Genomic DNA, 25,238 nt, shown 5'->3' with positions numbered 1-25,238 from the left:
ACACAAACTAGGTACCTTTAGTTTTAGTTCATGTTAACACCATCCACACAGGGCAATTACAGTGCAGGACTCTGGGGTGCACTGCAATTCACAGCCCTGTAGTCCAAACTGCAGAGCTGTGTAGACAAGCCTTTAATGTCCCCCCACAAAATCCTTCCCACTATCTCCTGTCTCAATCACTGTGGACAACACCAGTATTTTGACTGTTAGTCAGGGTTTGACTAGACTTGACAGTTGTTTCAGATCAATTTGATTTTTGGAGGGATAAACTGTTTTGCTTCCACATACAAAAGGTTTTTTTCAAATTAATTGATGTCTCACCCTCCTTTAATTCATCAATTTTGGAAGCAAGTTACCAACATTTGGGATACGTTTTCCCACAATAAGGTAGGTGTGGACACATTCCCATTATAATTAAACTGCTCTGCCTCTGGCATCTGCTCCTGGAACTCGGTCCACTGCTGCAACATAGGAAAGGAGCTGTGCTAGGGTACGAAAATATCAGGGACAATAACAGGACCTCTGGCAGACCTTGTATGGCCAGCATCCACTATGAGGAGTTGTGCTGTATTTTTGAAAGGAAGGCCACCATCAAACCCTGGCATGTTGTGGACTTCACTGAGGATGCCCCCAGGGACACGAACCAGGATACCTAGCAGAAGGAGATTGACCAAGACACGCAGGATCTCTTCAACCCACTAAAAAGTAAAGCAGAGACAGTACCAAAGAGCCAGAAGATCCCTGAATCACAGGTGGAGAGCCAACCTGACTGTGCTGAAGAGACTTCTTCCAATAAGTATGATGTGTTATATTACAATACAAATGTGCAGAGCTGTTTAAATAACTTCCGGGTACTGTCAGGGCACCACCATTTTTGTCTAGACTTTCTTTGCCTCCTCAGATTTTAGCTGTGGTGTATTGAAAATTGTGTTAAAACTAAAAGCTCTCACTTTAATTTGTAAGGGATTTCCTGGTCCTGTTTGCAGGCTAAGGGACTCTGTAGGGAAGCATGTGATCTGAATCAGCCTGAAAGGAGCCAGCCTAGATCAGTGTGGGTTTCTGTCTGCTTTGTCTCTCTCTGGTTTTGGTTCTTGTGTGTTAGAGTTCTGGATTCTAAGAAAGTAATGTTATGTTGCAACCTTCCAGAAAAAGAAAAACATAAAATACGTCTGATGAAGTGGGCATTCACCCATGAAAGCTTATGCTCCAATACTTCTGTTAGTTAAAGGTGCCACAGGACCCTCTTTTTACAGATTCAGACTAACACAGCTACCCCTCTGATATAAAATACTCTAACTTCTCTGTGTGTATGCTGAGAACATAACATTAGCTATCCCCTCTGGCGGGCTCAAATGGCAGCTGCGCTGGAGAATTTAAAAGCTCCATACACAACTTATTCATCTGAAATATCAAAATCTACAAGCTTCAGGAGCAAATGTTTTTGGTCCCTGTGACCCCAAGAGCCCCTTTATGCCAACTGGCAAACCCAACAAACTGTTGTCAGAATATTTAGCCAAACAGCATTATATAAGGTATATCATATAAAAACTGGTGAGCCACTTGTCATGGAAATCATTGTCTGATATGTGTATGGGTTGTGTACAAAGAGTCATGTATGTATGCTAGTAATCTGGTTTTAACACATAGTGTGAAGGCAGCTGATAAACAAGTTTATTCTAGACAAAAATGTGGGTTTGCCTTTGTTTCCACTGTAAATCAAGCAAGTCAGTGTTGTAGACAATAGAAATTCATTTGTAGCTGAATCCAAGTGAAAAGCAAATTAAGAGGGGGGCAAGGAAGCAAGGATGGCATCAGTTTCCTGGAACACAACCCGCAAGGGAGAAAAACTTTATCGGGAATATGTTTGTTTGAAAGTCTTCTTGGCTTGAATCCTAACCAGGTTAGCACAGCTCTTTGAAGAGAAAGGGCTGAGGGCTGCTTTGCCAGAGAGAGAAATAGGCAAGGCCTGAGGGAGTTTTCTTCGTCACGGGAGAGACCTATCGCACATTTCCTGCATTTTCCCTCCCCCCTTCGGGTTCACGTCTGGGCTCCGCCATCAGGGGACCTGGGCCAACCCACTCCCAGAGCCAGCTGTCTGCAATACGTGACCGCCCGCAGGCGCAGGCTCAGCCCCACCTCGTATCCGGCGCCTCGCCCCCTCCGTGCCCCGCGCGCTGATTGGCCGCGGCGGCGCAGCGTGTCGGCCGGCGCCCCCTTCCCTCTCCCCGCCCCCGGAGCCCGGACGGGAGCCACGCGCCGGGTACGTACGCAGGCAGAGCGCGCGCTGAAGACGCCGGAGAGCGTTTTGCCCGGCAGTCCCCGGCCAGCGTCGCCTAGGAGACGCGGCTCGCGAGCGGCTCCCATGGCTGCGTCGGACCGAGTGGTGCTGGGGCCGTTGGTGGGCGCGATCGACCAGGGCACCAGCTCCACGCGCTTCCTGGTGAGTGACCCGCGCCGCGCGGGCTCCGCCTGCTGCTGGGGCGGCGCGGTGCCCTGGGATGGGAGCCGGGCCGGCCGGTGCCCCCTGGCTCTGCCCGCTGCTGCTGCGTCCAGTGCTCCTGTGGCCCGGGGCAGGGCTGTGCTCAGAGACCCACCGTCCCGCCTGTGGGCATGGGGAGCTGGCCAGCCGCACCTCTGGTAAGCGGCGTGATAGCCGGGCCCCGTTGGGTATGTCCACACGGAGCCCTGGCTCTGACTCCGGTTTGACCTCCCTGGCCTCCAAGCCCTCCCTTCCATCTACATGTAAATCACTCTGACTCAGGACCTGCAGTCCCGGTGCCTGCTTAGGGGTGGCTCAGAGCCTGAGTTCCCTTGTGAATTGGGTCCAAGCCCTGTCACTTTGCAGGACTGAGTTACAAGGTCTACATCAGTGGTTCTCAAACTGAGGGTTGGAACCCCTAAAGGGGTAGCGAGGTTATTAAATGGGGGGTTGTGAGCTGTCAACCTCCACCCCAAATCCTGCTTGCCTCCAGCATTTATAATGGTGTTAAATATATTTAAAAGTGTGTTTAATTTATATGCAGAGGCTTGCTATGTGAAAGGGGTCACCAGTAAAAAAAAGTTTGAGACTGGTCTACGTAGTGCATTATGGCTGAGTTAGCAGCACTGTGAGAACTGGGTCTAGCAATTGTAAACTCAGGTTCACAATTCAGTGTGTGTGATCAAGTGTGGGTTTGGAAACTGGTACACCAGCACTGCAATGAGAGAGTCTCAGAGCCTGGGTCAATTGACTTAAACTCATGGAGCTCAGGCTCTGGGGCTAAACATTGCAGTGTAGACATTTAGGCTAGGTCTACACTGGGGGGGTGGGGGAAATATCGATTTAAGCTATGCAAATTCAGCTACGCGAATAGCATAGCTGAATTCGACGTATCCTATTCGACTTACCTCGCTGTGAGGACAGTGGCAAATCAACCACCGTAGCTCCCCCATCGACAGCGCTTACTCCTCCTGATGAGGTGGGAGTACGCGCGTCGATTTGGGATCGATTTATCTGTCTAGATGAGACGCGATAAATCAATCCCCGAGAGATCGATTTCTACCCGCCGATCCGGGCGGGTAGTGTAGACTAGCCCCTAGGCTTGGGCTGGAGCCTGGGCTGTGAGACTCTCCCCTTTTGAGGTGTTTCAGTGTCTGGAATCCAGCCTGAGCCTAAAGGCTACATGACAGTTTTTAGCCCTGTGAGACCACATCAGTCCCATGGACCTGGGCTTAGTGTAGGGTTACCATATTTCAGCAAGCAAAAAAGAGGATGGGAGGAGCCACACCCCTGTCCTGCCCTAGCCCCGCCCCTCCCACTTCCCACCCCCCTCAGAACTCCCGACCCATCTAAACCCCTCTGCTCCCTGTCCCCTGACTGCTCTGATCCCTCTCCCCACTCCTGCCCCTTGACAGCCCCGCCCCCAGAACTCCCCCCCCCGCTCCTTATCCCCTAACTGCCCCCTCCTAAGACCCTCCCACCCTAACTGCCCCCCAGGACCCTACCCCTTACCTGTACCCTGACTGCCCAAAACCTTATCTACCCCCCGCCAGAAAGCCCCCTCCAAACTCCCAACCCCCCCGTCTCTTGACTGCCCCCTCCAAAACCTCCCTGCCCCTTCTCCGACCTCCTGGCCCCCTTGTTGTTGGCCTTCACCTAATGTCTCTGTGAACTTGCTCAGGAACGGCCTGAGCCGTTCGTCCCAGCACGCCGGGCAGCAGTGGAGGAGGAGCGGGGGAGGAGCTCCAGACTGCCGGAGGCGATCTGCGAATGCAGGGAGAGAGGGAGGATCTCTGCTGCAGGGGAAGCAGAGGAGGGGCTCTCTCTGGCTGTCGGAGCCCCATGTAAGTGGCACCATCCAGCCGGCTGCCCTGTTAGCCGCACGTGCTCTGCATACCCGGGGGGGGGGGGAGAGTCCGGACATTTACAAATTCCCCCCGGATGCTATTTTTAGCTCAAAAAGCCGGACATGTCCGGGGGAATCCGGACGAATGGTAACCTTACTTAGTGTGCAGTGCACCATTGAATCCACTAGATGTTTCGCCACTGAGTTCAGTGGCAGCAGGATTCTCCCCATGGCTCTTGTTCTCTGCTGCTACATTGCAGATTGTGTTGTTGCTGACACGTATGAAATGTTACTTTTCTGATTTGGGAGTGGCTTACATCCACGGTGTACCCAGTCAGCATGTGTGGATGTGAAATGAGTAAGCCAGGTGCCTACACAGAATCCGGTCCCCTGGCTTGCCTTAAAGTTACTGATGAGGAGTAGTGTAAAATAGCACAGTGACTCAACTGCACTGCCACCCTGAAGCCTGTTTCTGCCTGTCTGAATAATGACTCCTGCTAATGCCTCAGGTAGGCCCCGATTCTGCAAAGTCTTAGCACACACTTAACTTTACACACTGAGAAGTTCTAGTGACTTAAATGGACTTTTCACAGTGCATAAAGTTTAAGCATATGTGTAAGTCTTTAGTCTACAGGCCTTTGGTAGGTCCTCAAATTAATGGAAATGTAACATACCTTCACTTTATTATTGTCTCCTCATATCTGGTTTGTCTAATCCTGTAGGCACCAATTTATTTAATCTGTATCCTTTTATCTGCAGGTTTTTAATGCGAAAACAGCAGAGCTCCTGAGTCACCATCAAGTAGAAATAAAACAGAAATTCCCTAAAGAAGGGTATGATCTCAGTATATCTTCTATTCCGTTTCTGTCTACCTTTCAACATGGCAAAAGCCTATTTAATAGGATCTATGTATGCATAATTACAATTGAAGCCAGTGAGTAATCTGTTAAGAATATGGACTCGGTTGCTAATGTTTTAGAGTGGTAGGAAAGAATAATTTAACAGATGCTTTTTTAAAAACAAAAAAAGTTTCCCTCCTTTGTATGGCCTAATGGAAATCTTATTAACTCCTAAAAATGTTTATGAAAGTTCAACTCTCACAAGTCACTCACCCATATTCTTCCACTATCCAATCTTGCTTAAAATGGTGAAATTACTCATTTTCATGACTGACTTGCCTACATTTACATTCTCCAGCTTCACCTATGAAGTCTACACAACTTACTCTCTATCTCTAAATTTGCTGTACACTGTTCACCTGATGTTATCCCCAGACTCTTCCCCCTCTGTCCTGAGGCAGTATACATGTATCTGTAGAAGACAGGAAAAAGGCTCTTCCGATTTTGAAATATCCACATTGCATTTTTAGAGAAAAAGTGAGACTGACTATTCAAATTATTAGGCTGCTTGATTAAACAAACACTGTCTATATGATGCAGAATGACGTTGGTCATTCTGCCGTGGAATCAGAACAAGTTGACCAGAGGGAAAAACTAGCTGAGTTAATTTTTTGATACTCTTTAATAGAGTGAACATGTGACTCTATGGAATGCTCTTAGAATTCTTATGCAGCTCTCCATAAATGTAACATCTGCCTCATGTTTGCTTCTTTTTTGATTGCTGTCAAATATTTGTTAAAGATGGGTGGAGCAAGATCCAAAGGAAATCTTGCAGTCCGTTTATGAATGTGTGGAGAAAACATGTGAGAAATTGAACCAGCTAAACATAGACATCACCAACATAAAAGGTATTGCTGCAGTTTCTTACGTGTAACTAGCCGCTTTTCGAAATGTGCTTTCAGGACTGGGGAAGGTCAGATCATCTAGTAATGAAGTCAGTGATTAGAAAGGAAGCAGGATTTAGCCCCATGTCAAAAAAAGCTCTGCATGTTGGGGAAATAAGATATTGCTGACACTTACCAGCAGTGCGTTGTTTTGCCAAATAGACCCAATCAAATTCTCTCTGGGGGTTGCAAAGAGGTTAGACAGCTAATGGATGAAATACTGATCACATTACACTGCAGTGCCTGCTGTTACAAAACTTTAGTTTCTTTGTTCATGTCAGTCTGTGAACATCAAACAGAAGAATAAGAGATGTAGAGCAGGGTTCAATTTTTTTTGAAATGATAGAAAAGTGGTATACCAAGAATGTAAAAGGCACAAGCCAAAAGGTTTTTATTTTCCTTTCACTTCCTTTTCTTCCCTGCCTGCCCTCTCAAAATCTCTAAAGTGTACTCTTGCCCCCACCCCCCTTTGTTTTCCAGCTGTTGGAGTCAGCAATCAGAGAGAGACAACTGTGGTTTGGGACAAAACAACTGGAGAACCTCTCTATAATGCTATTGGTATGTGTATCAGTGCCTACCTGGTGTGTATATAGGTTCTTAAAGCTTATATACTCTTCCTTTCAGTACAGCCTCGCTGCAGTTGTACTAGCAGATTTTTAGAAATCCTATATAAATCTTGTTAGAACCTGCTAGTAATAATGACAATTTTTGGTGGCCTTTCCCAAAAGCCGTATGTTTGCAACCACTGATGCTGCAGTTACACAGAAAAATATCCTAGTTAAATAAAGATAGCTCATCTTTATTATTTATCATTTCACAATTTAGCTTAAGTCTTTTAATAGGGCTTCAGCAAAATAGAATGTTCACAGCTTGTTTTTGTCTGTCAGAGGTCTGAAGTTCTGCCTTGTCTTTTAATGTAGAATTGAAGGGTCCTAAGAACTTTCAGAAACCTGAACTTGGCATTGCTTTGAGAGAGGGGATTTAAGTTCTTCCTTCCAAATAGCTTTTTGTGTTTAATGTTCAAGTGTGTGATGTTTAAGACTTTCTTAGGTAAAGCTGAGCATCAGTAATTCTTTAACACTGTTTACTGCTGTAGTTGAGTGTTTGCACAGAAATAGTAAATAATTAACCTATTACTATATGTACTTTAAGCTTTCTAGTTGGCCTTCGTCTTCTGGTAAACTATTAAGTATTGTTACTCAATCACTTGGTTGACCTCAGTATTGTTCATGAATAGACTGAGAAACACAAAATATATCCTTGGTAGCGTCTCTTTGTAGAAAGTCATATTGTTATGTTACGAACCAGTTAGGCTTGCAAATAGAATGAGGGTACCTGTCCCTTCTACATTTTTACAATGATACAGAAATATGCATATGAATATTTCTTTCCTGTCAATTTTTTTCTTTACTAAAAATATTTTAGTGTCAGTTTCCTGACTTTAAGGACTTCAGCAATTTTTAGCAGAAGCTATACAGTTCACTGTTCTTTGGCTCTGACAAATAGCAAATGGTGGTTGAATTATTATAAATGTGTTGTGCGTGTGCTCTATTTTGATTTGTAGTGTGGCTTGACCTGAGAACCCAGCCAACAGTTGAGAGGCTTCTTAAAATAATTCCAGGGCAAAATACATCCTTTTTTAAGGTAAGGGATTTTTCTAGAATATCCAGTTAGTAATGCTTTAAATTAAGATTTCCAAATAGTCTCTGTGTGTTTAATGATTTTCTATTTGAAGTCTTGGGCATTATGTACCAGATGCCTCTCTTAAACCCACTAAACTCAGAGTTAGGGCTTCCACTAGAACTAGTAGTTAATACTGTCTTTAACCCACTTTCCCATCCTATGTTTGTCATACTAAAAATTATTAGAGTAACTTTTAATTTATAGCATTAATTTAATATGACTAATTTGAGAGTTGAGAAGCTGTTTCACTAGAATCCATCTTCCTTTCACATTCAGCTTTTAACCTGGTGGCTGTATGCTGGCCAAATGATGTCCTGCTTCTTTGTTCTATAGCCACATCTGGTAGGAGTGGGTCAGTGAACCAGCATATCAACTTGCTTGGCTGTAAAGCTACAAATGTAACTGAAGGTTCATCCTTTCAGTGTCATTGCAACATCAGTTTGCGCTATCTTACCCCAGGCAGCTATCCTAAACAAGATAGGATGTCTGTGTATGCCTTTATCTTGTTGCCACATGAAAGGTCTTTGAACTCTCAACTGATGAGTTGTTGTGATCTTTGTTCATAGGCATGTTGGTCTTTGGTTTTGGTGTGAGACAGTTTTAGGGTATTGGGAATGCGTGGTCTTATTTAAAAAAAGAAGAAAAATTAGGTTTAAATAAAGAATCTTGAGCTTCCTTTCTCTTTCCCTAACTTCATAGACAAGTACAGTAGTCACTGGAGGGGATTAACTCATGGCATGTCCTAAATGACTCTCACTCTTGCAGACTAGGACTGGCCTTCCACTTAGCACGTATTTCAGTGCAGTGAAACTTCGGTGGCTCCTAGATAACGTGGAAGAGATCAGGCAAGCTGTTCGTGATGGGCGAGCTATGTTTGGTACCATTGATTCATGGCTTATATGGGTATGTGTATGGGGGTTCTTTTATTTAAATTGTACAACAGATTTTCATTATCCACCTTTATACCAACTGTCGATGATAAAGACATCCTCTGGAGGTCACGTAACCAGAACTATACCTGTTGTGGAACTTTCTCAGTACTTGTGTGGCTACAAGCAAAATTTAAAAAAGAAAGTTAAAAAATAATAATCAGCTGCCTTAGAACATATGGGTGGAGGAGAAATTAAAACTTACATAAAATTTAGACCGGTAACCTTTTATAATATCTGTTTTGTGAATATGCATTATATATTCTGTCCATTATGAGTATTCTTGTCTAGCTCTTCAGTCACATATTGCAAAAATATCAAAGTTCCAACTTATTTCAAGGGTGCAAAAATACTATTTCTATTTCTCAAAATAGTTTATTGATTTCATTCTTACTAACTATAAAACTGACTATTAAACTGTGGCTTTTCAAACTTTCACCTGTTACTGGTGGGCTAGTAACTGGATTATTTTGCTTGAACTGTTGACTTATTTATTTATTTACTAATATTCTTGGTTGCTTTTTCCAGAGTTTGACAGGTGGGAAGAATGGAGGTGTTCATTGTACAGATGTCACCAATGCCAGTAGAACAATGTTGTTCAACATTCATTCCTTGGAGTGGGATTCTGAACTCTGCCAGTAAGTCTAATTTTTCATTTAAATCTATTGAAATAGCTGTATTAATCAATGAGGTGTAAAGACCGACACTAATTGTGCTTTTCAAAATAAGAATCTTCCATCAATGCTTGTCTGGTCACATTTGTGACTAAGAAGAGCGATTAGTTGCATTTATTATGAATATAACTATTAGGGTTTATTCTCTCTAAATAGGGTGACCAGATGTCCCATTTTTACAGGGACAATCTCATTTTTGGGGACTTTTTCTTACATAGGCGCCTATTACCGCCCCGCCGACCTCCTGTCCCGTTTTTTCATAGTTTGCTATCTGGTAACCCTTCTCTAAATATCTACATAACTTCTGTTTGGATTAATGAAGAGGCCAGATCTTAGTGTCTTTCTATATTGAAAACCTGGTACACAGAAGTGATTTAAATATTAAGTTTGCCTTTAATTTCTGAGTTATCTGACTGCTCCTTCAGCATATTACACAAAGCATAGTGCAAAATGGTAGTCTCATTGCTTTAAATATAAACTTAAAAAATTCTTTGGTACTCCAGCATGTATTCACTTTATTTTATTTCAAAATAGGAATGATTTTTCCAACTGTAAAAATGGAGTTGGATCTGTCTATAAAATGCTGAGCAAAGCAAATATTGCTTCATAACTCAAACATTCCAATGCTCTCCCACATCTTACTAGGAAAGACATTAGGTCATGATCTAAGATATGGATATCAAAGTTCCCTTTACATTATGTTTAATTTGTCTCAAAGTAGAAAATGTAAAACAATTTCCCTAGCATAACTAAATGCAAAATATTTTTTTTTTTTTTTGCAGTTTTTTTGATGTTCCTATGGAAATACTTCCAAAAGTGCGGAGTTCCTCTGAGATTTATGGTTTGATGGTATGTTTTCTTAAACTTATTCTCAAAGATATAGCTATTGGGGCTGATTAAAAACAAGCTAATAGCTCTCTAGTTTTCTAGAACAATGTGGGTTGCTTTATCAAACGGTATGAATCCGATGTCAGCATCTGATAGCCTTTTTAATAGTATGTCAAATTAAGATAATTGCAGATAACACTCTTGATGAGTGTCAAACTAGTAAAACTCAGTTGGAAGGTTTTTTTTGAGACTAGTAAATATCTGATACTTGTGAACTACTTATTGAATTTTGATAAGTAGCTGGTGAATTAATCTATAAGCAGCAGATGAAAAGTAATAAGATAGGTTAAAATAGTGCCCTTCCTGGGCCACCGTGCTCCCAGAACAGCCAAAACTCCCATGGGCAGCTTCCATGCGAGTCTTACTGGTGGTAGGCATGCTGGGTAAGTCCCTTTCAGTGTTGCATCCTTGTGGGATTGAGTAAAGGATTTGGTAGGGTTCTGTGGGAATTGGAAGAAATGCACGTTCCATCTTGGATTGCCTCCTTTTGAGAAGTAAATTCTGATTGCTTGTGTGTCTGTAAAGTTTGTTACATAAACATGTTGGAGCATTGCTGATGTATTTGTAATCAAACGGTGCTTTTAGAGCACTTGCAGAGACTTTCCCCAGGAGTGATTGCTGAACTATGGTCATGCAGTTGAAAAGAGGTGGTGCTTAATTGCAGAACTTAATAACAGAACTTCATGGCTGAATGAAGGCTGCAGGACAGGATCCTGTTTGCCTATTGGGAGTTTATTTTGCCTTGAAGAGTGTCCTTTTATCTTAACTCCAGAAAAAGATTCTGGATTGCTTTTAATTTAACAACAACAACAAAAAACACTTGTAGCTTTTAATTTTTTTTTAACCAGGTTCTAAATGTGAATGCTACTAGGAATCTTAGTTGACGTTATTAATTTGAAGGAGTTAGATCAGAGTGAATTTTATTCTGATTTGAACCAATTCAGCAATTGGAAGAAGAGAGAAAGCTGATCATGGGAAACGAGACAGGATAGCTGATTATGATCTTTTTTTGTCTTTCTCCTTCCTATCTATTATTATTTTCTTGCTGACTGTAGAAAATGTGCCCTAGCCTGGTGAGTAGAGACATTCATTAGGCTGTCCACAAGTTATGTCTCATCCATTCTGTTCAGATACAGTGCATTTCCATTTACTTAGAGGCATGCAACATAACATTTGTAAAACTAACAGATCCAGCTAGTGTCTCCAGATTGAGACATTGTGGTTAAGTGACCAGTGTTACTAGTATGTTTGCATAAATTTTGAAGGCTTGACAATTTCATATTTCTAAAGACATACAGGTATGTCTGGCTTTGTAATGAGAACAACACGTGGTATTTCAGTGTAATAGAATTAAGGTTTGTAATGTTTGTTTAAATAAATTTAATATTAAACTATCAAAAAGCTCAATCCGTTAAAATGGGAGTTGTGGAAACTACTGAGATTTCCTAATTGGAAATGCACTGTCATGTCTTATGCATGGCTTCAATGAAAATGTATAGTCACAGCTCAAGAAAGAGTCTACTAGTTGACAAAAGCAAAGGATATTTTAAATAGGACTGATTCCTGGTGATGCCTTTACAGGAATACCGCTGAAGAAACTTTCTAGCACAGAAGTGCTGCTTAGATTGAAAACACTATGTGGTCTTAAAATAAGACCTCTGTTATTGTTTACTTGTTAAATCACCTTATCACAATCACTTGTAATAGGAAAGTGCCTGTTCATAGTATCTTGTTGAACCTTATTGTTACAGGCCACACGCTAGCATATCACAAATGACAGTCTGTTTCTTATTTTAACAAGATTGCTTTTTATTTTAACCTAATATGGAAAACTAACAACTAAAACTGGATTCCTCTATCTTAGGCTATGGAGTAAATGCATGAATCTTGCTGTTTATTGTTTTGATTTTAGACCTGATTTGTTGGATTAAGCAGAGGTGCTGTGCACACAAGAATTCAAACCAAGCTGCTGTAGCGATCCAAATTCCTCCTGTAAGCACTAGGACCTGCTCTGTCCGTTAACTGGAAGGCATCACTCTGCCTCAGTGCTTCTCTCTTCTATTTTACAGAGGGGAGGAAGCCGCTTACCCCACCTTCCCCCATAGGGAGTGTTGCTTTGGGAGGTGGATTACCTACATTGATGGCAAAATGCCTTCTGTCGATGTAGAAAATATCTATGCAACAATGGTACGGTTGCTGCTGGAGTGCCTGTAGTATAGAGACTCCATGAGAAGGCTATTTTCTGGTGACAGTAGCCAGTGGGAATTATCTGCATTCACTTGTTAGATGTAGCTGACTGACTGGTGGAGGAATAAGTTGCAGTAGCTTTGAAGAGATGTCATTATGATATAAAGTGAAGTCAATGAGAGCTGGACCAAGAAATGTAACTCTCAATGACATTTTCTGGGTTCCTGAGAGTGGAAAGATCTTTATCTCAAAATTAGTGAGCAGACTGTTGATCTATAAATGCCATTTTTATCCATGACAGTTGTTACACCATATGGCATTGATAGTAAAATGGAAAGTATGAAAACACAAACAAGCAGAAAGAGTTTTTACAATATTTTTGTGGAGCGCCTCTGAGTGAAAGGAAAAGCGTTGTTGCAAGCTGGCTTCTTCAACATAATATCTAGCTTGTGCCAAGAGGCAAATTTTCAGTATTGTTGAAACTCTTTAGTCAAAGCACAGTTTTCCTTTAAATGTTAATTTTAATTTTTAAAGGCAGTCTTTTGTAATGACAGTGACACGCCTTGCTTTTAAGTTACTACCCATTCTGGTACGAGCACTCTTTGCTGCAACTGTTTCTGTCCACACCTGAAGCATGCATATCTCCATTAAAAACTGAGGAGTGTCTTTTTCCTTTACTGCTTAAATGTTACAGTAATTGATAAGCAAGCAGTGTGAAATAACTGAAGTTTCTTTCTGTATTTTTGTCAGAAATCCGGAGCCCTGACAGGTGTGCCAATTTCTGGGGTGAGTTCTTCTTCAATTTGAATTCTGGCATGAGGACTTGACTCTGCTTGGAGAGACCCTCACTGGATATAACTTAAAAATAAACTGATTATTTTAGAAAACTGACTTTTTTATTTGCAACAAAATTCAATCATTTTAAACAAGTATAGTATACTTGCTGACTTACACAAATAATGAAGACCATCGTGAATTAATGAATTAAGGCCTGATTATGCAAACAAGTACAGTAGAACCTCAGAGTTACGAACACCAGAAGTACGAACTCACCAGTCAACCACACACCTCATTTGGAACCAGAAGTACATAATCAGGCAGCAGCAGAGACCAAAAAAAAAAAGCAAATACATTACAGTACTGTGTTTAATGTAAACTATTTAAAAAAATAAAGGGAAAGCAGCATTTTTCTTCTGCATAGTAAAGTTTCAAAGCAATATTAAATCAGTGTTCAGTTGTGAACTTTTGAAAGAATAGTCATAACGTTTTTTCAGAGTTACATAAAACCTCCATTCCCCTGAGGTGTTCATAACTCTGAGGTTCTACTGTATGTTAGCAATTTAACTCTCTCAAGTAGTCCCATGGAAATCTAGGACGCTTCACAGTAAGTAAACATCATAAATGGATAACTCATCAGAAAATGAAAGCTAGCCATATGACAACCAGATCTATATGCACAAATCTTGAAGTGAGCTGAGAATTTGGCGACTAATGTCAAATACATGCAGATATTGCACTTGATCACACTTACTAAATTAATTGTTACCATAGCTAGTGGTACTAACTGGCACTTTTCGTTGGCAGTTTCAGTAGATGGGAGAAGGAATGAATATTCGTGAAGACTGCGCTTGTGTTCACTACCTTCTCATTTACAGTGTACACGACCCAAATTGGGATTATAAACCTAGAAGTAATTGATTTAAGGTTATTGTTGTTTCACAGTGATTCATATGCACTTCTTTGCTAAGAACATGTCTATCCTTTCAGTGCCTGGGTGACCAATCTGCTGCTCTAGTTGGACAAATGTGTTTCAAGGATGGACAAGCAAAAAACACGTAAGTTAGCACAACAATATTGAAAGCAAATACTAGATCATCTTTGTCCTCCATTGTGAATGTAGGAGGGATGGGGGAAAGCTGGATAAAGTTACAAAGGCTAAACACTAGCAGTTTGTGAACACAGGTGTCTGCAAAATTCCTTCTCCTTCTTGCTTCTTTTCCTTTTTTAAAAAGATATTAAATGGCAAAAAAAATTAATTCTGTTAAGGTTGCCTGGCAATAGCTCGTTCCCTTCCAGAATGTCTACTTCAACATAACTCAGACTTGTGAAAACCAGGAAATATCTACTTGAAGTACGTGCCCATTCAGCCTGAACTCTGCCCGCTTTGAGTGTTGCCCCAGTAATCCCATGTATTTGCACTCTGCTTTTGCCCTGTACTGAACAGGAGCTACCTATGCCTGCTCTACACTCACACACTTAGCCTACTCCACAGAAAGACCACCACACTACTAAAAGACCACCACACTACTAAACTCCTTCAGCCCCTTTATGGACACAATGCCATCAAATACTGGCCTTCACTTACCCATCATTAGACTCTCAGACGACTCTTATCTCCCACCTAACTGCGACAGTTCCCCTGGCAAAACCACCCCATGCTCTGCTAGTGACATCGCCTACACAACACAGTGCTGAAATGAAGCATACTGGCTATCCCAAGTTACGTGTTGTGATGCTTCCCAGGATTTTGAAGCACCTCCTTACTACCTGCCCTTAGCATGAGGAATCCTTGTGTGTGCCTGCTGTGGGTCAGCTCCCTGCCTTCACTGGCCACAGGCAACACAAGCACTCTCTTCTGAGTACACACAGGCTCCACTATCCCCCTCTGTAGGTTAGCAATAGGCACATTCCAATCTCCGAGCGTCTCTCTGGATTGTCCACAGGACACTCGCAGTATTCACAGCTTCCCAAAAAAAAAAAAACAGTACATCCCAGCATACCAGATACTCCTCGGATCACTGCTCCACTTAACACACAGCACTTGGATAAATCCATAGTGAAAACAGGTAAAAGTTTATTTAATGGAGTTAGAGATTCAAGTGGTAGCAAGTAGAAATATTGGAAACAAATAGTTGCATATAAAATAAAAGAGCACGCATTCTAGAACCTACACTGACTTAACTAGCTACTGTCATGGCTTACAGTGAAAAGCTCTCACAAAATCCTTCCAGCGTACTACAGCCAACCTTGGCTGTGATTGTCATTCATGAGACCAGCACGCTGTTAGCTTGCCTTTCAGTGCAAACATCCAAGGTGTTTCCCTGTACCTCGGGTTATTACCCACCCCACCCCTGAAAAAACCCTGTTGTCCTTACTCGGAAACAGGATGCCCCTCCTGCTGGTTATGTTTTCCTTTCTTGCCAATTGCTAATCAAGAAATTGTGAATTCAGCTCAAATTGTAACTAGGCCTCCATTGTGAAACACACTTCACAATATGCACATGACCAACCAGAGAGAGATAAATGTCTCTTCCCCCCTACCTAACAGGAGCATGTTTGTCCCCTTCTGGGGACATGCCTTAGCTCTCATACCTTACGAACATAATTTTCAATACAGATACATAATTCTCTCAACATTATATATACACATACATTTTTGCAATGATTATGACAACCAGTTGGCTACTGGTTCTTGGTAGCTGTTGTCAAATGCCACCAGTGTGGTGCTCTGCTCAATGTTGATAACAGTCAGCTGCGTGCGTGTGTTCCCTCTGTGTGCTGCCCCGGCTCTGCAGATCGCTGGCATGGCAGACCCCAAGAGAACCTCCAATGACCACAGACTCCGATAAGGTACAAAGGCACCCGGCCAAGTTTATTGTCAAACGAAGCACAGTAATAGTTCCCTGCAGACTTTACAGGACATACTACGAATATGTGCCCCCTAACAATGGACCGGCTCAATCAGTGGCGGGACTCTCCACTGCCCCCTAGGCCAGACAAAGACTTCCACTGAGGGATGCATTCTTATACCCAGGTACAAACAGGTTACACATCATTGAACGCATTGAGGTACAGCCCCTCTATGCATTAAGGTGCTGCCTTTCTCCTGGTACAGGTTGGTTCGAACAAACAAGTCTATCCATCATATTGTCCTTTTGACCCTGTCTTTAGGCTGGGTCTGCCTGTTCCTTGTTATCTGTGTGGGATGTGTTTGTACTGGGCTGTTCTGATGCCGTCTGGCACACGTTCTTTTAGCAGCCTTCCTCTTGCCAACTTCTGTGAGCAGGGCCTGCCTCTGGCTCACAGCCTAACTTTGATTTATGTTAGCAACATCTTGACCATTACTTCAGTTCAGGCCTCATACCGGGCCTCTGATACCAAGGGTTTATGTCTCAGGGCCTCATCTTACTACAGTAGATACCTCACATGCCACCTTCTGGTAAATATAATGGTGCATATATCTAACCTATAGGATCCTAATATGTACCCCCTCTGCCAGTTGACCAGAAACCTCTTGCTACCCCATGTGTCCCTTTCCTTTGGTCTCTCACACACAGGGATCAGAGAAAGGGCTCACGCACACGTGCGTGCACACCCACCGAGGGCCAAAACCCCCGATCACCTCCTATTGCAGTGACATCTCTTTAAAGGTACTCCAACTTACTCCTCAACCAGCTACAGCTAACTCAGTGAATGCAGATAATTCCCAGTGGCTATTGACCACTCCACGGGGACAGAGTTAAAGTTGCATGGACATTTACCTTAACTTACTATTTCCTGTTTTCCACAAGTTTGAGTTCTGCTGACTTAGTCACTTTGAAGGCGCACAAGCTATGTTTGGGCAACATTCACTCTAGGTTAATAAAGCTTTCTAATGTTTGTTTTCCTACGGTTTGGTTTTGTTTTGTTTTGGGTTTTTTGTTTTTGTTTTGTTTAAAGAAAAATGTTGATAGGATTTAGTGGTCACTTAGGCCTTTGTAATTATCACATAGATGTACAGATCAGATGCTTCTGTGGACAGGTAATAAGTGTTAGCACTTACAAACGCTTTACGTCAGATCTCAAGGAGGTAAAGTTATTTTTCTCCTTGTATAGATGGGGAAACTGAGGCACAGAGGTGACATGACTTGGCCACAGTCACCCAGCATGCCAGTGACAGAGCCAAGAATAGTCTGAGTCCTAGCCATTGGGGGTCTACACATCCAGCTGCAGCGTAGGAGGCTCAGTGGTGTGAAGTTGTCTTTTCCTTAGATGTTCTTAGCTGAATGAGAACACGCCATGGAGATAAATATGGCCTACAACAATACAGCTCGGAGACACGTGAACTCATATGAGGGGGTGTTACCATCCCCCTCCACAGTGCAAGGGAGCCTATGATATGCATATATCCTGACCCCAGTCTCAGCAGTGTTGTCTTGATGCATTCTCCCAGCATGCTTGTTCTAAGCTTACTCCACCCAGAGAGGCAGGGCTTCACCACATCCTATCTCACGTCAGTGGGTGGGGAGGATAGAGAGAGATTCCTAGAGGGATAAGCCTCCCACATATCCCGACTCTCATGTGGTTGGGGGCAGGCAGAGGGGCTCAGATGCCCTCAGGAGGACTAGCCCACTAGCTCTCTGCTCACACAGGGATGTGGAAAGGGTCAGATTCCAGTAGTTGGGCAGAGGCCCCTACATCTCCTAACTCACAAAGGGGGTCAGGCAGAGGAGCTCAGATGCCCTCTCAAAATAGCAATGTATCTATGGACAGCCACTTGGGCTAGCTGCTCCAAGTACGGTCCCACCGACACTCCTGGGAACATAATTGGGCAGCTTTCCCCATCCACTGCCCATGCTGCAGAGCACACACTGCTATTTTTCGGTGCTAGCTTGAGGACAGCTAGCATGGGTACATCTCTGTGAGCCGGGAGTCACACCTCCCGGCCTAAATGTAGACATACCCATAGAGTCGAGCTTTAAACAAAAAGCTGTCTAGTCCTTACTGTGGTGGACCTGGTCTATTGTACTGACTTGTAGTAGGTGGGTCATGTTGGTTTTGGCTCAGTTTAAAATACTGAACACAAACTTGATGGCTCCAAAAGTTTACTGCAAGGAACTAAATCAAATTGGAAGAATCCCCAGGATATAGTGGTGCATCTTGCAAAATCGGAAAATTATAAAATCTCCCTTCATAAATTGAGTCACCCAAGCACAACAAACACAGGTCCTGGAGCGTGGTAGGATTACAGTGTAAGGGTGAATGGCAAGAAGCATTTCAGTGCTCAGCCAGCGTGCTAGACCAGAAGGGAGGATTCCATTTTGGATGGAGCATTTAGCCGAAGGCCAGAAATGTTAGGACATCTTCACGTCTCAGCCTTGTCCCTTGGTAGAGTAGCTGATCAATTAAATGGGAGAAGTACAGTTTCAAAAAATATCTGAAGTGTTTGCGGAGGTGGAATTAAACATTCAGCGGATGCATAATTCTTTGCTTAGTTGAGTTATTGTTCAGTTAAGCATCCAGCTCTCATACGATCACATGCTTTATTGAGCAAATGGGTACATGCAAAATAGAGCCTTGAAACCTGATGCAATCTGACTAAAAGTGTCAGGACTGGGTTGGGTGGGAAAAGAACTAGACCCGATCAGATCAACGTGGGAGCAGCTGTCTGCCCAGCTCCTGCTGGCCGCCACTACCTTGCTGTGCTCACATGTGCAGCAAGGCAAGTATGCCAAGGAATTTCAGTACACTTGCACAGAGCAGTAGAGGGTGGTGAATAGTAGTACAGCCACTGCTGCTCTGACACCACAGGCAGGAAGAGGAGAGCTGACCCTGGGGCAGGAGGTAGCAGTGGGGCTACCTAAGGTTCAGGGGGAAGGGTCGGGTTGTAAAAATGACTTGACCTGTAAGCATTGGGTGAGCTTGGGTCCGGGTCAGGTCTAAAAATTAGGTCTGAGCCAACCTCCTAATGCAAAATAGGTTTTTCACACAATATAAGAAAGTGTGCTCATTGCTAGTTGCATTTTGATCGATATCCTTTCCTTATTAATCTCCATTTTACCACTTGTTTATACCCTAAGTTACCATTTAATTGTCGTCTTCTTTACTGGAACACAAAATGATCTACGTAACTGACACAAGAATTTTTTTTTTAACCCATAAGGGCTTTTGTTTATATTAAAAAAAAAAGCGGTGACTAAAAAGTAGTGTTTTATTTTTCTGGATGCATTTTACTTGTTTCATATGCACGAATCAATTGTTTTGTCAAAATATACCTCTGAAATACTTAATGCATTACTATTTTAAGCTAACATGTTGCCTCCATGTTTGTAACAAAGGAATTTCTCATTGTGTTTTTAATTACACTGGACTCGATGACCTCTCGAGGTCCCTTTCAGTCCTATAATCTATGAATCTATGATGAAAACCTGTTGTAGTTTATCTGAATTTTTTTATAAACATGTTTGTCAGCTTCATATTTTCTTAGAGAATTTGAAAATGTGCCACTCCCATTGTGTGGTGTTTCTGAAAATGTTCTCTCTTTAGTGAGTCTCTTGTAGTTATAGTCTTAAAATTACTCTTCCTATTACAAGCTCTGCAACGTGCCCTTCTTCCTTAATTGCTCACTTAAAAGTTGGAGACATAATTCAACTAAGTTTTATACGAAGTTCATTTTACAAGTTACTCCTAGACTAGTTGTAAGGTGGTGGTGGTATTTTGCTATATTAAGTTGCCTTATCGTGACATTCCCATAACTCAACTGTGATAAATGAATGTCAAAGATGTCTATCTTCTGTTCCTAGTTCTTCATTTTCTTTTTATAAATTACTACCTTATGTCTTTTCCACTACAGGTATGGAACAGGATGTTTCTTGCTTTACAATACAGGTCAAAAGGTTGGTTGCTTGAATTGGAAATAGCTTGCTAGGAGTATGTATTTTTTCAGTCAAGTTGCTTCTCTTGCTAAATAAGCAGATATTGTTCCATAAGCCCTTCATACATTTTCCTATTGGGTATCTCTTGAGTCATTTCACTTCCTTATCCCCGTATAAGTGTGTTTTTTGTTTTTTTTTTTCTTTTGGTGCAAGGTCATAAAGTGTGTAATCTGCACAAGATTAAGCAAGATTCATTTATGTTTTAAAATGAAGAACAAATGATAATAGCAGACAATTGAATATACAAAAGGTCTAAAAGGAAAATAGCTCACTTGTGTGTGCTCATGTGCTGTCTTGTTAAGCATGAGTCTTTTAAAATATCTTCTGCAACGTTTTTCTTATTCCACTTAAAAGTTGCTAATATAGTTCCTACAGGTGCGGAAAAAGGGCATCTTGTAATCTACAAGACTAGAAAGCAATGTTTCAGTCAATATGTCGCTTGCCGAGGCTCCATTTCCTTGTTTTGTGGTTCCTAAATTGCTAAAAAGGGAAATGACAAACTTTCATAATCTCACCCTGCTCTTTTGCATATGCTTTTCTGCCTCTACCTACATGTTGGTTCCCTGTTCCCTTAGCTGTCTGCTCCTCTTCTACTCCCTTGACTACTTCCATTGCCTTCCCTCTGTTTTCTTGGAAATTTCTTTTTTGCCTCACAGCTCCAGTCTAGAGGCAGCTAAGCTTGAGCCTGATCCTTATTACCAGCTGCTTCTGCAGGCCTCCAGGTTATTCTTTGCGGTGAAGACCCTGGAAGCTTCCGGAAATAAGCAGCATCAACAAGTTTCCGTGGGTTGCAGATTGGGAACTGTGCTAAAACATTGGCTAATTTAGTTTCTAAACTTAATTACCTGTTACACTAAAGATTTTGATTTTTTTCTCCTTTACTCTTATAAATAAGGACATCTCCTTCTAATTTTACTATTTTACAGTATTTTATGCAGTAATTTCTCTTAGAAATGTGACTCCTGACTTTTCCCATTCAAGCACTATCCATATTTTATTTTTTAGCCTGTTTTGTCTGAACATGGCCTTCTGACCACGGTGGCTTACAAACTGGGCAGAGACAAACCTGTATATTATGCACTAGAAGTAAGTATATGTGGCAATTGCTCCTGCCCCCTCTTTTTGACACCATTCTTTTTTTCTTTTCATTCTTGGAATCTTGATTCAGAAAAACTGTCCAGCAGATGGAAGAGTAAATCCTTCTATGTGCACAAAAACCTTAATTATGTCAAAATGTTTCCAGCCTTATGACAGACCTTTACACATACAGTAAACAAAAAGGAAAAAATAAGAGGAAGTCCTAATATTCTATTCCATTCTTAAATACACACTGTTACCCTTAAAACTAATCATCTTCACTCAGGGCAAGCATGACTAGGTATTGCTTTGTCATCTTCTAATGCTGTTGTTTTTTAGAGCAAACTTCTAAAATATCAGGAGCATCTACCAAACCTGTGGGAAGGCTCAATGTTCTTAGACATTGATCCTCCAAACACTAAACACATGAGTAGTCACTCCAAAGTCAGTGGAACTATTCATGGGCCTGAAGTTTATCATCAGGATTTGGAGGCCTTAGGTTGGAATGCATAAGACATTCAGACCTCACAACTGTGTATACTGAAGTCCAAATGTGACAGCTCCGGGGCCTGGGCCATAAAGCCAGTCTGACCAATATCTTGACAGTTCTTCGGGGTGGGGGGGAAATCTCCATGTGGTAGAGAACTGGAGTAGTGTTGACTTCCCTGCACTGCTGTGCTCTGATACTCCCCCAGCCGCTGGACTGCCCGTGGCTCCAAAGGGTTGTTCAAGTACAATTTAGAGCTCTGCAAAGATGATAGGCATTTTTGTCCCACCTTTCTGGACTCTGATTTTTTTTATGCTAGAAATGAGTAAACTCCATGTCTGACCGTTCTTGTTTCCCTAGGGCTCTGTTGCCATAGCTGGTGCTGTTGTTCGTTGGCTAAGGGACAATCTTGGTATCGTAAAGTCTTCAAGTGAAATTGGTGAGTATTCATAACTTGTAAATGTTTTTCAAACTGAATAGAGGGCGAACACGGTCTTGAAGTCTCTAGTGTTGAATAAAAGGTCAAAAGATGCAAGGAAAATAGAAGAGCGGGACTACAGTAAAACATGCATAAGTGTATACCAGTCCTTTTTGCAATTACTAAAAAAGATTATGTAAAGTTATATTTTTTACATGTAGCATTGCTGCTAGTCTAGCAAAACCTCGTTACTGCTGAAATATGTAGAAATTACTAAGAGCTGTGCTACACTGACATAGCAGATTTATTGGTTCATTTTAATATTGAGACATTTGGGATAAATAGTATACAGGTCTCACTGTGTAGTCCACTGAAAATTGTGTCACAACACCTACAAACTTGTTCCCAGACTAAGAAATGGGGGACTGAAGCCCCAGACCTGCAGTGCGCTCTGTGCAAGGGGTGCATGGAGTTCATTGAAAGATTAATACCTCCATTTGCTGGACTGTACCAAATGGCATTTAACTTGGAATATGAATGTGATATCTGAGAATGATCCATTTTGCCTGAGAATGGATTAACTAGTAGAAACCTGGGTAGCTAATACTTTTTTATATTCTTAAACTAAACTAAAAATGCAGGTGTGTAATGCTTTGAAATTTTGGAACAGAATTGACTTCTGAAAAATTAACCATATACAAGGGATAAAATTTTGAAAAAGAAAGGAGCCTTTGTTGTCATTGACCAAAGTCATTTGGACAGTCTTGTAAGTTTTACACCAAATCTGAATAGACTTCGTTTTGTATTATAATAAAAAAAAAATGGTAACAGTCAAGTATCGAACCTGTTTTCTAAAATTAGGCTCCTAAATCCATATTTCGACAGCTATATCCTGAAGTGCTGAGAATCCACAGTTCCCACTGACTTCAGTGGGAGTTGGGGTTGCATAATTCCTGCACAACTGCAACTGAACTTCTGAAAATTTTAAAGTTTAATCTTCAGTTTTTGTCAGCATTCCTCAACATTTAGGAACATACCTTTATTATTCTCATCTGTCGTTGATCCCAGAGAACTTCTTTAGAGGGAAAATGTATTGTCTACACATGACTGCTTTTTTTATTGTCAGCATAAAATCTATTTAGTTTCAGAAGAGTTGAAAGTAGTTGCAAATCTTATGCATGACCCTAAGTTCTCCTCACCAATTTTTGTGGTTTACAATTGCATATTCTTATTCTTGGTTTCTATGTTTTGATCCACACAAACAGGGGAAATTTACTTCACAATACAGGGGAAACTATGAAACAGACCCTACAGTATTGTCAGATGCAGAAAGCAAATAAGTTGGATGGGAGAGGAAACCAAGCAATACTCTTTTCCATCATTTTTCAGTTAAGGTTGGCACAGGTGCTACCTTTAATGATGATAGGTAAAACTTTCAGAAGTGCAACTCTTAAATATACTGTCCCTTCCAAGAACCAAATGAAATATCCAGAATTGCAAAGGGGGAAATAAAATGGCTCCTCATAACTGAAATCTAAGGGTATGTCTACACAGGAGTTGGAGGGGTAAATTCTAGCTCAGATAGACATACCCATGCTAGCTTTGATTTGAGCTAGCGTGTTAAAAAACAGCAAGGTAGCCTTACCTACACTGACAGCCAGATAGGCTAGCCACCCTGAGAACATACTTAGGATTTCAGACGGGATTGTACTCGGGGTGACTAGCCTGTCCTGCCAATCTTTATTGCACTAATCTTTAGTGTGCTAGCTCTGATCAAACTAGTGCAAGTATATGTATTGAAGCTGGAAAAGACACCTTCCAGCTCTAGTGTAGACATAACCTAATCGGGCATTGCTCAGACCCTGAAACATCCTGCTTTTCAGAAGCAAATAGATCCTAGTCCTGTGATATCAATTTTTTGGTGTGTTCCTGGTAACAAATTTCAATTTGTTTTTTTTCCACAAGGACCTATGTGGGGTCCGGTGCCCAAATTCCATTGAATAACATTGTAACTGGCCGAATAACAATAATACAACCATCTAGGTATCAGAGTAGCCATGTGGTATCTTCTAACTGCAGTTAATTTTGTTAACGGTTTTCATAAATGTGTTGTGTGTTTGAGCATTTTGTCTCTTAAATAATCTCTGGAGCAGATGGTCAAATCAAACGTTTCTTTAGCCTTAGATATTGTATTTGTGAAAACTAAAGGCTTTTTGTGTGTGTGCTAGAAAAACTTGCTGCAGAAGTGGGAACTTCTTATGGCTGCTACTTTGTCCCAGCATTCTCAGGATTATATGCACCTTACTGGGAACCCAGTGCACGAGGGTAAGGATAACTATTGTATTTGCAGGAAGGGCTAATTATATTATGAAAAATCCATAGGTGGCTGCTAGAGGGCAACCAGAACCACTAACCATCCTGGACCTTTCAAAACATAAATTTTCTTGAATTTGTTTTTGGGTCCCCTGAGAGCACCATCCCCTATTGTCTCACCAAAAGGGGCCTGGAGCAGGGGCTACTTGTGGTACACAGCCGGTAGTAGTGATGGTGGCTGCTGCTCAAACCAAACAGCTATCTACAATACACCCGTGAGCAGGAAGTTCTGTGTTCGGCATCCTTCCCCAAAACGACAAACTCAGTAGAGAAATCAGGGAAGAAACCTACCCTTGAGAGATGCAGCTGGCTGTGGACAAGGGGAGAAGGGGAGAAGCCAAAGTCTCCACCTTACCTCAGGAGCCTGGCAGTCTGTGGTAGGAAGAGTGAGGCGGAAATAAATTGTGATGGGTGAGTTTTGGGGGCAGTGCTGAAGAAGATCTCAACCTTCCTTACGGTTGCGTTTTCTGCTGCTTTCCTTTCCATATTCCCTGCTGGTTTCTGGTGCGCTTTTAATCTGCCACAGGAAGAGTTGAGGAAGCAGAGCTTGTGTGACTTCATCTCCTTGGACATACCTCTGCACATACAGTACATGGCCTACTTCCTCTCCTCTAGAAGAGTCACTAGGAACCAGCAAGCAACAACAGTAGGAAGTGGGGAACTCGGTGCTGAGAACTGTCCAAGTTCAGTTAATCAGTGCTCCCCACACGTCCTCCGGAT

The 25,238-nt window shown here is 42.0% G+C and overlaps 1 protein-coding gene across 5 annotated transcripts in view; it reads left to right on the top strand.

Moving 5' to 3' along the window:
- Nucleotides 1-2,263: 2,263 nt before the first annotated feature.
- Nucleotides 2,264-25,238, top strand: part of GK (glycerol kinase) — a 40,705-nt gene continuing 17,730 nt past the window's right edge. The window contains exons 1-15 of one of the 5 annotated variants that reach the window (XM_054005929.1): nucleotides 2,264-2,440; nucleotides 5,085-5,158; nucleotides 5,966-6,072; nucleotides 6,589-6,666; nucleotides 7,673-7,752; nucleotides 8,557-8,694; nucleotides 9,249-9,358; nucleotides 10,177-10,243; nucleotides 11,338-11,355; nucleotides 13,220-13,255; nucleotides 14,237-14,304; nucleotides 20,082-20,124; nucleotides 21,169-21,249; nucleotides 22,088-22,166; nucleotides 24,374-24,470. In XM_054005929.1, the coding sequence (XP_053861904.1) occupies nucleotides 2,363-2,440; nucleotides 5,085-5,158; nucleotides 5,966-6,072; nucleotides 6,589-6,666; nucleotides 7,673-7,752; nucleotides 8,557-8,694; nucleotides 9,249-9,358; nucleotides 10,177-10,243; nucleotides 11,338-11,355; nucleotides 13,220-13,255; nucleotides 14,237-14,304; nucleotides 20,082-20,124; nucleotides 21,169-21,249; nucleotides 22,088-22,166; nucleotides 24,374-24,470 (1,154 nt within the window). In that variant the 5' untranslated portion in view covers nucleotides 2,264-2,362. The remainder of the gene's footprint in view (nucleotides 2,441-5,084; nucleotides 5,159-5,965; nucleotides 6,073-6,588; nucleotides 6,667-7,672; nucleotides 7,753-8,556; nucleotides 8,695-9,248; nucleotides 9,359-10,176; nucleotides 10,244-11,337; nucleotides 11,356-13,219; nucleotides 13,256-14,236; nucleotides 14,305-20,081; nucleotides 20,125-21,168; nucleotides 21,250-22,087; nucleotides 22,167-24,373; nucleotides 24,471-25,238) is intronic. The other 4 variants (XM_054005925.1, XM_054005927.1, XM_054005930.1 and 1 more) reach the window with 4 other exon arrangements.

The sequence above is a fragment of the Malaclemys terrapin genome, chromosome 1 (genome assembly GCF_027887155.1).
Source record: "Malaclemys terrapin pileata isolate rMalTer1 chromosome 1, rMalTer1.hap1, whole genome shotgun sequence".
In the NCBI taxonomy this organism is placed as follows: domain Eukaryota; kingdom Metazoa; phylum Chordata; order Testudines; family Emydidae; genus Malaclemys; species Malaclemys terrapin.
Note: the sequence above shows the minus strand (reverse complement) of the source record. Positions and strands in the feature narration are given on the sequence as shown.